At 40.3% G+C, this 13,840-nt stretch overlaps 1 protein-coding gene and 1 long non-coding RNA gene across 5 annotated transcripts in view; one reads left to right on the top strand and one right to left on the bottom strand.

The window, feature by feature from the left end:
- The window catches only part of RIF1 (replication timing regulatory factor 1), a 60,328-nt gene extending 55,952 nt beyond the window's left edge, over positions 1-4,376 (bottom strand). For 3 of the 4 annotated variants that reach the window (XM_045781963.2, XM_087860698.1, XM_087860696.1), the window contains exons 1-4: positions 4,238-4,376; positions 3,735-3,848; positions 2,864-2,942; positions 79-175 (exon numbers count right to left, since the gene is read on the bottom strand). In XM_045781963.2, coding sequence (XP_045637919.2) covers positions 79-175; positions 2,864-2,942; positions 3,735-3,838 — 280 coding nt within the window. In that variant the 5' untranslated portion in view covers positions 3,839-3,848; positions 4,238-4,376. Of the gene's footprint in view, positions 1-78; positions 176-2,863; positions 2,943-3,734; positions 3,849-4,024; positions 4,122-4,237 lie in introns of those variants that run through there. The other variant, XM_045781958.2, reaches the window with a different exon arrangement.
- LOC148110730 (uncharacterized) overlaps positions 3,501-13,840 on the top strand; it is a 20,370-nt gene continuing 10,030 nt past the window's right edge. The window contains exon 1 of the long non-coding RNA XR_015723776.1: positions 3,501-3,748. This is a non-coding gene — a long non-coding RNA (uncharacterized LOC148110730). The remainder of the gene's footprint in view (positions 3,749-13,840) is intronic.

Genomic DNA, 13,840 nt, shown 5'->3' with positions numbered 1-13,840 from the left:
AGTGGGTGTCAGACGCTCCCAGATCAAGTGTGTAAAATATAAACTCTAAAAATATTACGTCATAATAAATTTAACTACCTGATAATCCTGAGGTAATTTTGGGATTATATAAGCAAAACCCCAAGGCCTGTAGAGCAGCACTACTGAGGTCTGAATTCTTACTGGAAATGTGAATCTACAAAAACAAAAAGCACATTCGTTATGAACAATTAAAATTATAAATAAATTCTCAGAGAATGAGTCAACCAGGAAATAAAATTAGGTTTTAATCCAATCAATCAAAATATATTTAAGACTAGATAAAAAAGGAATAAAAATCAGGAAGACATGTATACAGCTTGGCAAAGGAAGAAGAGCACTAGAAAGAGATCACATAAAAAAGAATGTTTCTCTTAAAAGAACATCTCCACATACCTGAAAGCAATAAAAGAGCCAACAAATGGAAAATGCTGAAGGCACCTCCATAAAAGGAAAGCAAAAGACTCAAAAACAAAAGCTGGAACCCTAGTTTTAGAATGGAGTGACACCTCTAAAACAGAGAGGGGTTGGAATTTAACATTTACAGATGATCTGAAGTGATAGCTTTAAACATTATCTCAATCTTTTAAAAGAAATCCCTACTTTGTAGATTGGAAAATCTGAACATCAATCTGGAGTTTTAGGCCCAACCCATCTTATATATGTAAAAGCTATAAAATCCCAAATCTGTCAAAGATAGTCTTGCTATATTTCCCAACCCTATGTTTATTTGTAACTCTGCGTTTTTTTCCCGGTACCATTTCCTATCTCAAAGTGATTTACCTTCAAATCCCCCCACAGCTCTGAATCAGATATCTAAGGAATCCTTACGCATTTGCTGCTCTTGAGCAGGAAAAATAGGTGTATGAATAAAACACTTCCCTGGGTCACCCCTCTTATAATTAATCAAATGAAACCATACAAAAAACCAAACACTAGACTATAAGACATATTAAAACAACCAGTTCAGACAACCATAGAAAGATAGTATTAAATACCTAAGACTGAGAGCTACTACTGTATCTCCTGGACAATAGCTAGCTGTGATCAACTTTTTTTTTTTTTTATTAAATATATATTGCCTGAAAAGTATTCCTTAACAGTGTTGTCTTCAAAAATCTTGTGGGTGGGGCACCTTCGTGGCTCAGTCCTTTAAGTGACTGACCCTTGCTTTTAGCTCAGGTCTTAATCTCAGGGTCCTGGGATCTGAGTCCTAGTTCTCTCTCCCTCTTCCTGGCGCCCCCTCTCCCTCTCTCTCAAATCAATCAATCAATCAATCTTTGGGGGGGAAAAATGTGGGTTCCTAGACTGACTACTAACAGAATTCTAAACAATATAGAAACATGTTATATTTCACCTAACCTGGCTCTTGTTCTAAAGAATTCAATTATTCTTGCAGTGCTTAATATTCACCCAGAAAGCTTTTGTTGACTGTCAAGCTTCTGTTGACTTTCCTATCATTAACCACCCACATGCTTCCAAATAATTATTCATCAGGCATTTAAGTTACCTCTATTAAACAGTGCAAGCAATTGCGTTCCTGATCATACATGTTCTCGAATACCAAATTTATGAAGGTGCATATTTTCACCACATCCAATATATTGCTAAGATGTGGAACATGATAATGAAGAAAAATATATTACAATTAATACTGTTCAATACTATTAATAACTACTGAACTATTACACAAAAAGTAAGTTCCTGCTTACACAAACAAAAAGCACTACTGACTGTAACAGGAATACTCACGGGTAGGCACTACCTTAAATGCCTCAACATTTAACTGGAAATCTTGCTAAAATGTACACTAAATATGACAGAGTACTTCTGTTCAAAAGCACAAAACATGACCATAAAAGTAAGAACTCTGGAGATGTAGTTCAACCTCTTCATTCTAAAAAACAAGGAATTCAGAAGTTAAGTGTTGAGGACAGTCACAAAGCCACTGTGTACTTAACTGAGGATAAGAACAGAAGTCTGCAGTCTGATGTTAAAATATAATACCTCCCTACAAATAAGCAAAAAAGATAACCATAATAACGGTTTTTTAACCAGACAAGAGTGGCAAGAACTGATGGTGAGTGAAGGTTAAAAAAAAAAAAAAAAGAAAAAAAAAGAGTGTTGCCACAAAATAGACCAAAGATAAAATTATAGAATCATTTACTTTCAAGTACATTCCTACAAAAAGACAAAAAAACATGAAATAATTGCTGTTAACTGCTTTTAAATTAAAAGCACGGGTTTTGCGGGAGCGCATGACTCTTGATCTCAGGGTGGTGAGTTGGAGCCCCTTGCTGGATGTAGAGATTACTTAAAAAATAAAATCTTTAAAAAAATAAAAGCACAGGTTTTGTATTCACGTGGCCATGCGCAACATTAGGCAAGTTAAACCAAAGTCTTCTACAAAGTGGGGATTAAAGAGTACTCTCACAGGGACATGGAAGATTAAGAGAATACATGTAAGGTTAATTAAGAAAGTACTCAGTACATATAAAACACTGAAACAGTACTATAATAGTCCTGCTCTTATTCCATTTCGAAATTTGTTTTTTTTTTTTTAATATTTTATTTATTTATTTAACAGAGATAGAGACAGCCAGTGAGAGACGGAACACAAGCAGGGGGAGTGGGAGAGGAAGAAGCAGGCTCATAGTGGAGAAGCCTGATGTGGGGCTCGATCCCAGAACGCCGGGATCACGCCCTGAGCCGAAGGCAGACACTTAACCGCTGTGCCACCCAGGCGCCCCAGTGCCACCCAGGCGCCCCTTGAAGTTTTTCTGAGTTAGCTGGTAAAACTTTTTTTTTTCCACAACAAAAAACTATTCAATAAGCAGATACATACTTTTAAAACTCTGAATAGCTGGGGAAGTTTTTTCTCAATTTCCATAATGACTTCTTTTCCATCTTCTCCAGTCATTCGACTTAAAAGCAGAAAGAACATAAGCTTATGCAAATGGCACACAAAAGAAACTATAATTACTCCCTAAAATACCCGTTTGTACCCTCTTTCTAAAGCTTGTTAGAACTCTATCAAGTTGACTGGCTCAGTGCATAAAATACTTAATACCTGTTAGTACGATGCATCATGCAATATACGGTCTGAAATTAATGCAAAAAAACCCTTAGTAACTTTTGCTCCACAGTGTACGCATTTGGACAATATCACCAGGTAAAGAGGGAACACAAAACCCTAGCCCAAATTACAAATTTACTAAAAACTTACAAAATATTTATCGTTTTGTACCAATTGCTACCCTTTCCTAGCATTTCCAAATAAGTAGATAACTCAGCAAAACATGATTTGCAGAGAAAAATATCCTGTGAGGCATTACAGTTAAAAATGAAACCCAGATTATTGCTATTAAAAAAAACGATTCTGGGTTGCCACATTGTCCCAATACATTGGCGGCATACACCGAAAAGCATCCCGCCAGCATCCTCACTTCCAACCGAACTTAAAAAAAAAAAAAAATCCTTCGCCAGCCAGACACACGTGCAGGCTTCCTCATTCCAAACACACGCCTTGAGCTCCGCAGCAACACCCCGGAACGTCACTTAGCACGCACCACCTCCCCCCACCTTGCCCGCGACCCCGGCGTCCTCACAGCTGCCAGACTCCTAGAATACACCACCTCGTTTATGAGTGCCCCACCGCAGCTACCTTCTCCCCAAGACCCGCCAGAGCTTTCACCCCCAAATCCAGCGGGCCTTACCTGGTCAGAGTCAGGTAAGCGTCGGTTTGCTCTCCATGGGGGGCGGAAGGGTCTTCCAAAGTCTCCAACAGCGGCGCCAGGGGGCTCTCAGCCGGGGCCGTCATGTCGGCGACCCTGAGCACGGACCGGAAGAGGAGAAAACCCAATGACCGATGGCAACAGCCCCGCGGCGGCCCGGTCCGAGTCCGGGCCCCAGACCCGCGCGCCCAGACCCGCGCGCCCACCCCCGGCCTCACAGCCCCACGGCGTCCACACGCCCGGCCCCTGACCCCCAAATCCAAAACCCTAACCTCCTCCTGCGCCTCGCAACACGCAGCGGGGCCCACGCTGTGCTCCGGCCCAGGCCCGCTCCCGCCACCACTTTCCCGGGCAGCTTTCAACAGTGGGAGGAGACCCGCGAGGGGCGGGAGAAGCCCGGAGAGTGAGGCATCTCGCCGCGAGGGGGCGGAGGGTGCGCTGGACTAAGGGTTGCCAAGGCCCAGCACCGTGGCCCCGACACTTACCCCACGTAAGAAGATCAGGACTGCGTCCTCTCCGCGGCTTCCCCGCGGCACCCGGACGGAGCCAGAACTCGACTTTCCCGTCTCGGGCTGTTTACTCTCGCGTGCGGCCCGCTCCCTCCTAGACCAAGATGGCGGCGGGGGCGGGCCCACGAGCGCGCGGGAGTAGTACAGGCCTGGCGGGAGAGCCTCGAGCCAATCCAACAGGCGGAGGCGCGCCGAAATCATCGATGGCCTCTCTTCCGGGTTGGCTGCTTTGCCTAGCCCATCAGGGGCATCTTACAGGTGGGAGTGTTTTGATCTAAATTTAACCCGCGAGGGACTTGAAATTCAAAGTATGAATGAATCGCCAAAGTTCACTAGACTAAATTTGGTGGGCATTCACACTCTTCAAACCCCAAGCTCTGTGCTTCTTGAAGTATTAGCAACAAATCATTTAGCAAGAGGATATTGTCCGCACTGTAATGTTTAAGACTAGGAGCTGCATCTAGATAGTGTGGATTCCAGCCCTAGCTCTGTGTGACTTCAGCAACGTAACCAACCTTTCTATGCCTCAGTTTCCTGCGGGGGAAAATAGGGATGATAATGGTAACTACTTCAGGTGAAAGTGAAGTGAGAAAAGGTAGGAGAAGCGTTTGATTTTCATATATTAAGGGTACATAACAATGGCCTCGGGGTATTCATGATTAAACTGCAGATTTCTGGGCCCCGCCCTTAGACATTGTGATTCAGTAGATTTAGGTAGCTCCCAAAGATCTGCATTCTTTTATTTAGGCCCGGGTGTTGAAGGGTGGGACTTAGTCAGGACTTAAGACGGCAGAGAAAGGACTGTAAACCCTTATTTTTTTATTAAAGATTTTACTTATTTATTTATTATTACTTATTTATTAGAGAGAGACAGAGCACAAGCAGTTGGAGGGGCAGAGGGAGAGGGAGAAGTAGACTGCCCGCTGAGTAGGGAGCTGGACTCGGGGCTAGATCCCAGGATTCCAGGATCATGACCTGAGCCAGAGGCAGACGCTTAACCAACCGAGCCACGCAGGTGCCCCTTGACGAACAATTTATCTGTCTCTCCCCTTTTCCTCGGCCTCTGAGCCCTGTCCACATCACGCAGGATTGTATCAACTGGAAACCAGGCATCTGAGGCTCAGCGGCAAGTGGTTGTTCCACTTTGGCCTCATAGGTTTCAGATCCCCCACGCCTCAAGCCTCTACGTAGGGAGTACAACCATCAGCTCCAGAGGTCAAGGCCACATTTGCCCTTCTCTTCCCCTAGCCAAGTGTCTGCCAAACTAAGCACTCAATAAAGAACATGTTTCTTAAGGAGACATACAGATCTTGTGACCCAAGCTATGGAAATGAAAGACTTTAAAAACAGTGAAGAGTTGGATCTGGGTGAAATGTAGAGACACCATAGAAGTGATGGTAGAGAAAGGTTTTCAGTGCAGCCTGATAATGAGTTCTATAAACGTCGGATATTTAAGAAAGTGAAGAAGTTATGAGATGATAAATGAAATATATGGACAAGTTTGCAACATTAAGATTTCAGTATAGTAGAGATGTGTTGGAAAGTGAGAGAAGATCTTGAAACCGTATTTTTTATGGTAGCTATGAGATGAGATTAGTGAAAAGAACACTGAGTTTGCCTTAAGACAGTAGCTCCGCCCAATCCTTCTGTGCCTTCTTGTGCTTTATTCTTCCAACACTTACCACTATCTAATATTGCATTATATATATATATATTTTATTGTTTTTCTCTCCCCATGGGAATGCAAATTCCTTGAGAATAGGGACTTTGTTTTATTCATGTTTTTCCTTATATTTCATTTACAAAGATGAGGTTGGGGTGGTGATGTTGCTTGTACCTCTTTCAAATGCATAGTCCTGTGATCTTCCTAAAATCTTTCAGAGTATTTTATCGTTGTCACTCGCGGGCTAAAATCCTTCAGTGGTTCCCATCAATCATAGGATGAATTTCAAAACTTTTGATATGGCATGTAGGCCTATGATGATTGGGCAACTGCTAACCCTTCATCTCCAGCCTTATCCCCACTTCAGCCAAGTTTTGAATAGTCTGCCAGAATCTCTAATTCTTGTGTCTTTGAAGATATGTGTTCCTTGCGTTTATACCATTAATTACCTTTTTCAAGTGTGATAAGTAAGAGTAGATTAAAATCACACCTTTTCATTAAATCCTTCCTCTAATCTTTCCCCAAGGAAAATTAAATGCTTCTACCTCCTTGCTGACATAGCTCTTTATTTGGAAACCTGTTAAAATAAATATCTCATTACTTTATTATTTATTTTTAAAAGATTTTATTTTTAAGTAATCTTTACACTCAGTGTGGACCTCAAACTCACAACCCCGAGATCAGGAGTCAAACACTCCACCAACTGAGCCAGCCGGATGCCCTATTATTGTTTACTTACGTAAGTCTGAATGACAGAGGTAAGGGTTAGTCTGAGGAAAATTAGTTCTAGCCTAATCTCAATCAGTACCCCTCCCTCTTTTTTGGTATTTTCTCATCTAAGGAGATTACAGAGTCAAGACAAATCCGCTTCCCCACCCAGACCCCTCTCTCCACACCCTTCCAAAGAGATTGCTGTCCCCAAGCTTCTCTTTTATAGAAATTCTGGAACTACTACCATAGATCTTCTCTTAGTAGGCAATAAATTCCTAGTACCTGGCACTCGATAAGTACATTTTGTTGGGTTTTTTTTATAAGTACATTTTTTTTTTAAAGATTTTATTTATTTATTTGACAGAGAGAGACAGCCAGCGAGAGAGGGAACACAGGCAGTGGGAGTGGGAGAGGAAGAAGCAGGCTCTCAGCGGAGGAGCCTGATGTGGGGCTCGATCCCAGGACTCCGGGATCACACCCTGAGCCGAAGGCAGACGCTTAACAACTGAGCCACCCAGGTGCCCCCTTTTTATAAGTACATTTTGAATTAATTTTTTTATGTATTAATTCATCTGTCTTTTCCTCTAATCATTCAACCAATATACAATTTCTGTCTTCCTTGCCTCTTCAAATCCTGTATCTCTGTTTCTCCTCAGAACATCATGAAAAGCCTTGCACCTTCAATCCAGTATAGCTTCTAACTTCCCCATCTCTGTCTTTAACCACAGCATTACTCAGCAAATATCAAGACTATAATCTTAGGTCTCTCAATGACTCCTTTCTCCTACTTGCCCTCAGTAGTCCTAATGATTCCCTCTATCTAATAAGTGTTAGACCTGTCCAGCTGATATCTATAAGATCCCAACTTATGGACTGAACATAATCATTTCAAGGTTATAAAATTGCTTTTTAACTGCTTTTTATTGAGTGCTAGATGTTGAATGTACCTTATCTAATTTATTCCTGATAGTGGTTCTAAGACAAAGAAGTACTTTTCCTGGATTTACAAATAATCAAGGTGAAGCTTAAAGAGTAAAATAGAGAACTTTAATCTAGTCATATATAACTCCAAAGATAACTTATTTAAGCTACATTCATTCATCAACATTTAATGAACTCTACCCTGAGTAAAGCAGCATGGTGGTATGGTTTTCATGATAGATTAATTCTTGAACATGGTAAGAAGAATTCAATATAAGGAGTCCTAAGGAAGCTCACTATTTACAGGACTCCTGTAGTAATTCATTTAGTAAAGTATCCATCTGTAATCCAAATTACTGGATAGCAATAGCCCAGCTTTGAAACCAGTAATTGGATTCAAATACTGGCTCTGCCACTGTGTGACTTGAGATCTTCCAGGCAATAATCTTCAGTAGGTGTAAAACCATTGAGCAAAAGTCTGATCGGAAACACAGCCTCAAAGTATCTCCCCTTAAGATACTTATCAAATAGGGGCGCCTGGTTGTTCAGTCCGTTAGGCCTCCCACTCTTGTTTTTGGCTCAGGTCATGATCTCATGGTGGTGAGATCAATCGAGCCCCTCATCAGGCTCTGTGCTGAGCTGAGTGTGGAGCCTGCTTGGGATTCTCTCTTTCCTCTCCCCCTGCCCCTCCCCACCCCTGCTCATGCGCACGTGTGCTTTCTCTCTCAATAAATAAATAGATGGATAAATAGATAAATAAAATTTTTACAAAAAGATGCTTACCAAATAAGAGACAAATGGTAACTTTACAGTGGAGACACCTATGAAAACCATCAACACTGGTACAAGCTGATATGGTATGCCTGCCAAAAATTCATAACTTGAATCTATCCGTGAGGAAAGAATCAGAAAAACCATAATGAAAGATGTTCTATAAAAACAAAACAAAACCAAAAAACAAAAGTCAAACAAAAAACTGCCCTATACTCTTTGAATGACAGTGTCAAAAGAAACAAAGGAAAGCAGAGGGACTGTTTCAGAATAAAGAAGATTCAAGAGACATGACAATTAAAATGCAATACATAAGGGCACATGGGTGGCTCAGTCAGTTAAGCAGCAGGCTCTTGATTTCTGCTCAGGTCATGATCTCAGGGTCCTGGGATCTAGCCCCACAGTCGGCTCTGTGCTCAGCAGGGAGTCTACTTGAGGATTCTCTCCCCCCCAACCCCTCCCCCTGCTCGCACACTTTCTCTCAAATAAATAAATCTTTAAAAAAAAATAAAATGCAATATGTAATCATGGATCAATACATTTGGAAACAAATTTTGCTTTAAAAGAGTAGTGAAATTTGAACAAAGACTATACATTTTCTGTATTTGATAATTGTATATGGTTATATAAGATAATCAGAATAAGAAATTCTAACAAATTTAGGAAAAGATTGATAGTTCTGTAGCCATAGAACCAAGTTGCAACCAGAACCAATTTTAAACACATTCAGTGGATAAACACAAATCATCCTGGTGAACCTGCTTTTGCAAGCTGACCAATCATCATCACTGGTGAAAGTCAGCTGAGCAGGGCTGAACTCACTCCAAAAATGATGCCTCAGAGACCAATCAACAATGTCATTAGAGGAACCAAGTTTTTAAGGATAGTGCCAGCCTATTTATGCCCCTGAAAGCCCACCCATCTTGAACTCCATGCTTCCCAAAGACCCAGAAGTTTGCTTTGCTCAGACTTTGCCTGACCAATATTCCTCTTTTTATTTCAGAAATTGAGTAGTATTCTCATTATCCTTTAGTAATTCTGGAGGTTTCCCTAGGTCATTTTGAAAATTCTTTGTTGGCAGCATTCCAGGTCATATTTTGGCCAACAGTGGCGCTTGACTGGGCCCCTTGTGTCCAAACTCTGTCAGTCAGGTCAGCTGCTAGATGACTCCGTCTCAATAACCATTTGAGCTCTTTTTTCATTGAATTCTTGTTATTGCATTTATTCTTCTAGTATTTGTAACCAAGCAGTTCTTTGCATAAGATCATTAGGCTTAGGTCTTTTATTCTGAGTAATTAGACCTTTTGGGTTGGAATAACACCATTTGGTAATTACACCAAGGTGTTAATGAGGTTATTAGCCCTTTGCTTTTGAAGTCTACCATTTGAAAATGTTTGCTGTAAACCTGCTTATTCTCCTGCTGCATGCTTTGGTTTTTGTTTTGTTTTAATATTTTTTTAAAGACTTTATTTTTAAGCAATCTCCATACCCAACATGGGGCTTCAACCTACAACCCCAAGATCAAAAGTCCCATGCTCTACTGACTGAGCCAGCCAGGCATGCCTGTTTCGCTTTTCAGAAATTTGAAAATATTTATTTTAAAAGTTCATTTAAAAACAATAGTAGGGGCGCCTTGATGGCTCAGCCATTAAGCGTCTGCCTTTGGCTCAGGTCATGATCCCAGCGTCCTGGGATGGAGCCCTGCATCGGGCTCCCTGCTCTGCGGGAAGCCTGCTTCTCCCTCTCCCACTCCCCCTGCTTGTGTTCCCTCTCTCGCTGTCTCTCTCTGTCAAATAAATAAATAAAACCTTAAAAAAAAAACAATAGTAAACCATTGTATGTTAACATAAATATTATATGAAATAATAAATAACAAGATTTTATGAAAAAATAGAAGCATAGCCTTATGTTTTACATTTTTGCAGGACTAAACAGAAGATAGTTGAGTTCTCATAAAGGCTTGTGTCTTTAATTTATTGTGCTCTGCTGCTTTTTTGAAGAACAGAAAGAAAACCCATCCTGGCACAAGTATGTAGTTGGAAGAGGGAGCAGTATTTTAATAGCTTTTACAGACAATTATGGATATTCTTCTTTGATATAACACTGGAACTTGACAAGCAATAGTTTCTTAAAGATTAAATGCAGTGTGGAATCTGAGATTGTATCAATGAACTTTTTATACTCTGTTACCTTAAAATACATTGGTCAATCTTGAATTTTGAATCAGTCTTTTGCTCATGCATGGTTTTGTATCAGTATGTATTGGTCATTTGAAAAATATTAAGTCATTGAGTTATATGGATCTTCGAAACGTTGACACATTTGGTTATACATTACCACATATCACATTTGTTAATATCACTGTCAGTATCATTAGAAAGCTCTTTCTATTGGTATATACTTAACAGTCAAATTTCTGGGTCATAGGCTATGAGAACATTTAACTTTATAAGGCTATGACAAATTTTTTTTCCGAAGTGGTGTTCCCAATTTATAATCCCTCAGCATCTTATTTTTTCTTATTTATGTATTTATATATTTATTTATTTTATTTACTTGGGAGAGAACATGGGGCGGGGTGAGAGAGAGAGAACACAGAGGGAGGAGCAGACTCCCCACTGAGCAGGGAACCTGACAGGGGACTTGATCCCAGGACCTAAGGCAGACATTCAACTGACTGAGCCACCCAGGCACCCCCCACAGCAATTTTATAAAAGATCTCATTGATCCACATTCTTTCTAATACTTGATAGTTTTAATTTGTACCAGTCACACAGTGAGATTTCTGATCATGAATTTGAGCAACTCTTTATATTATTCTCTTACGTGCGATAGACGGCCTGCCTTTTATTCTTCTCTTTTTTCCTAACAGTTTTATTGAGATAATTCACATTCGGTACAATTTACCCTTTTAAAGTGTACAGTTCAGTGGTTTTTAATATATTCACAGTTGTGCAGCCATCACTGAAATCCATTTTAGAATATTTTCATCACCTCAAAAAAAAAAAAAACTTTTTACTTTTTAACTATCACCTCCTTCTCCACCTAATAGCACCCCATCCCATCCCCAGGTAACCACTAATCTACTTTCTGTTTCTATAGATTTGCCTGTTCTGGATGTTTTGTATAAATGGGATCATATAATATGTGACCTCCTGTGACTGGCTTCTGGCACTTAGCATTTTGTTTTCTAGGTTTATCCCTGTTGTAACATATATTGGTACTTTATTTCTTTTTACTGCTAAATATTCCATTGAATGGATATACCACATTTTACTTATCCATTTACAAGTTGATGGACATTTGAAGTCAAATTAAAATCCCAGTCTAGGGGCACCTGGGTGGCTCAGTCGGTTAAGCCTCTGCCTTCAGCTCAGGTCATGATCCCAGGGTCCTGGGATAAGCCCTGCGTTGGGCTCCTTGCTCAGTGGGGAGTCTGCTTTTCCCTCTCCCTTTGCCCCTCCCCCTGCTTGTGCACACCCACTCTCTCTCTGTTTCTTTCTTTCTCAAATAAATAAATAAAACCTTGAAAAAAAAAATCCTGGTCTAGACCCAAATTAAGGGCTATAATTAAAGAAGTTCCTAATCTTTAGAGGGACACAAAATTTTACTATTGAATCCAGGACTCTTTAAAGATCCTTATTATTCTGGACTATAGAGCTGTCCCAACTAATATAAAAGGGAAAAATGTCTAAAATCAGCAAGGCATGAAAGAGGAGATTTTAAAAATGCAGCTGTGAAAAACTTTTAAATATAAGGAAAAAAATACAGTACATAAAGCAATTATAGAAGCCCTTCTTTTAAGGGTAGACTAGACAAAGATTCACAATTGTAGCAGAAGTAAAAATACAAAACAGACTTCAGGAAACTTTGAAACAGTGCTCTGGATTAGATGCAGCTCCTGAAGTGAAAGGAGACTTGTCTTCTGTTTTTATAAATGGCTCACACCTAAATTAGGGGGTTTAGCAAAAAATTAGTTAAAAATGTGACAGTGCCAGTTTAGAAAATATCTAATATGTGGCTCAACATTTCCAGAGAGCTTTAAAAAGTAACAAGCTAGAAATCAATACATCTTATGGCTCTCTAGGTGAAATAACCCAAAATGTCTCTTCTCTAAGATGTGGGAGCCTGGAGATAAGGATATTTATAAATATAGTGAACAGAAGGGCCACTAAACAAACTGTGTACCATACTGGTTTGAAAACAGGACAACTATCCCCAAATCTATCCGGCGATGCACCTCCAAGGTAGAAAAAAGCATCCAACACTTATTCTAATTCCCTAGGGGAACAAAACAGCTTTCCTGTTAATCACTCTATCTAACATTCGTTTCACCTCTATCACAGAGCCAAAATTTAAAGTTGTCTTAAAAGGAAGAAAAAAGACAAATTGATTTTTCATGAGAAAAGAAAAAGTTTTTTATTAATGTAAAAATGGCAGTGCCATATTGTTTTTTTTAAAAAAAAAACTAGATAAATTTGAACATATACAGGGTCGCCTGGGTGGCTCAGTCGGTTAAGCATCTGCCTTTGGCTCAGGTCATGATACGGGGGTCCCTAGGATTGAGCCCTGCATCAGGCTCCAGCTCAGCGGAGAACCTGCTTCTCCCTCTCCCTCTGCTCCTCCCCCAGCTTGTGCTCTCTCTCTCTCTCAAATAAATAAAATCTTAAAAAAAATTTTTTTTGAACGTGTACAGTAAATTCCAAAAGGCTCAAGGAGAAATAAACTTTATTTTCTTTGGTTTAAAAGAACCACTCAAGTAGTCAAAATATTTAACAATTCAATGTCTTGGCTATAACTGATATTTTAAGATCATTATCAGAATATTCTTGGGGCATCTCAATGGCATGGTTGGTTAAGCATCCAGCTCTTGGTTACAGCTTAGATCATGATCTCACGGTTGTGAGATTGAGCCCCACATCAGGGCTGAGTGCCAAGTCCACTTGGGATTCTCTCTCTTCCTTTCCCACTCCTTCTGGCCTTCTTCACCATCCCCCACTCTCTCTCGCAAATCTTCTTTAAAAAAAAAAAAAGAATATTCTTTACTCTCTGTGATACAACGTTGTGCAGAAAACAGTCAGCCTAGCAGGCCTAAAGTGCTATCCTTGGAAAGGCCTGTTTGGGAGTTTGGCTCTTGGCTGGCATCTGGGAACTTAGGTTTTGGGAGGGTTCCCAACATTAACTGACGAGAGAGTGGCTCAATGAACTTTTTGTACAAACTATATGATTTTTTGCTGAATACTTGCTTTTCCTTTTGGGAGTCCAGAATTTGGTTACATGTGGAGGGGCAGGGAGGGGCTACACGATTAGCTCCCGGTAGAACCCCAGTTACTGATTCTTTAATGAGCTTCCATGTTTGGCAACATTGCACACATGTTTTCAGAACTCACTGCTAGGAGAATTAAGCATGTCCTGTGGAGCTTCACTGGCGGGACCCCTAGAAGCTTGCGTCTAGTTTCTCCCAGACTCTCTCCAGTTGCTTTTTCTCTTTACTGATTTTGCTCTGTATTATC

The sequence above is a fragment of the Ursus americanus genome, chromosome 1 (genome assembly GCF_024610735.1).
Source record: "Ursus americanus isolate L20-20 chromosome 1, mUrsAme1.1.p, whole genome shotgun sequence".
Lineage (NCBI taxonomy): Eukaryota > Metazoa > Chordata > Mammalia > Carnivora > Ursidae > Ursus > Ursus americanus.
Note: the sequence above shows the minus strand (reverse complement) of the source record. Positions and strands in the feature narration are given on the sequence as shown.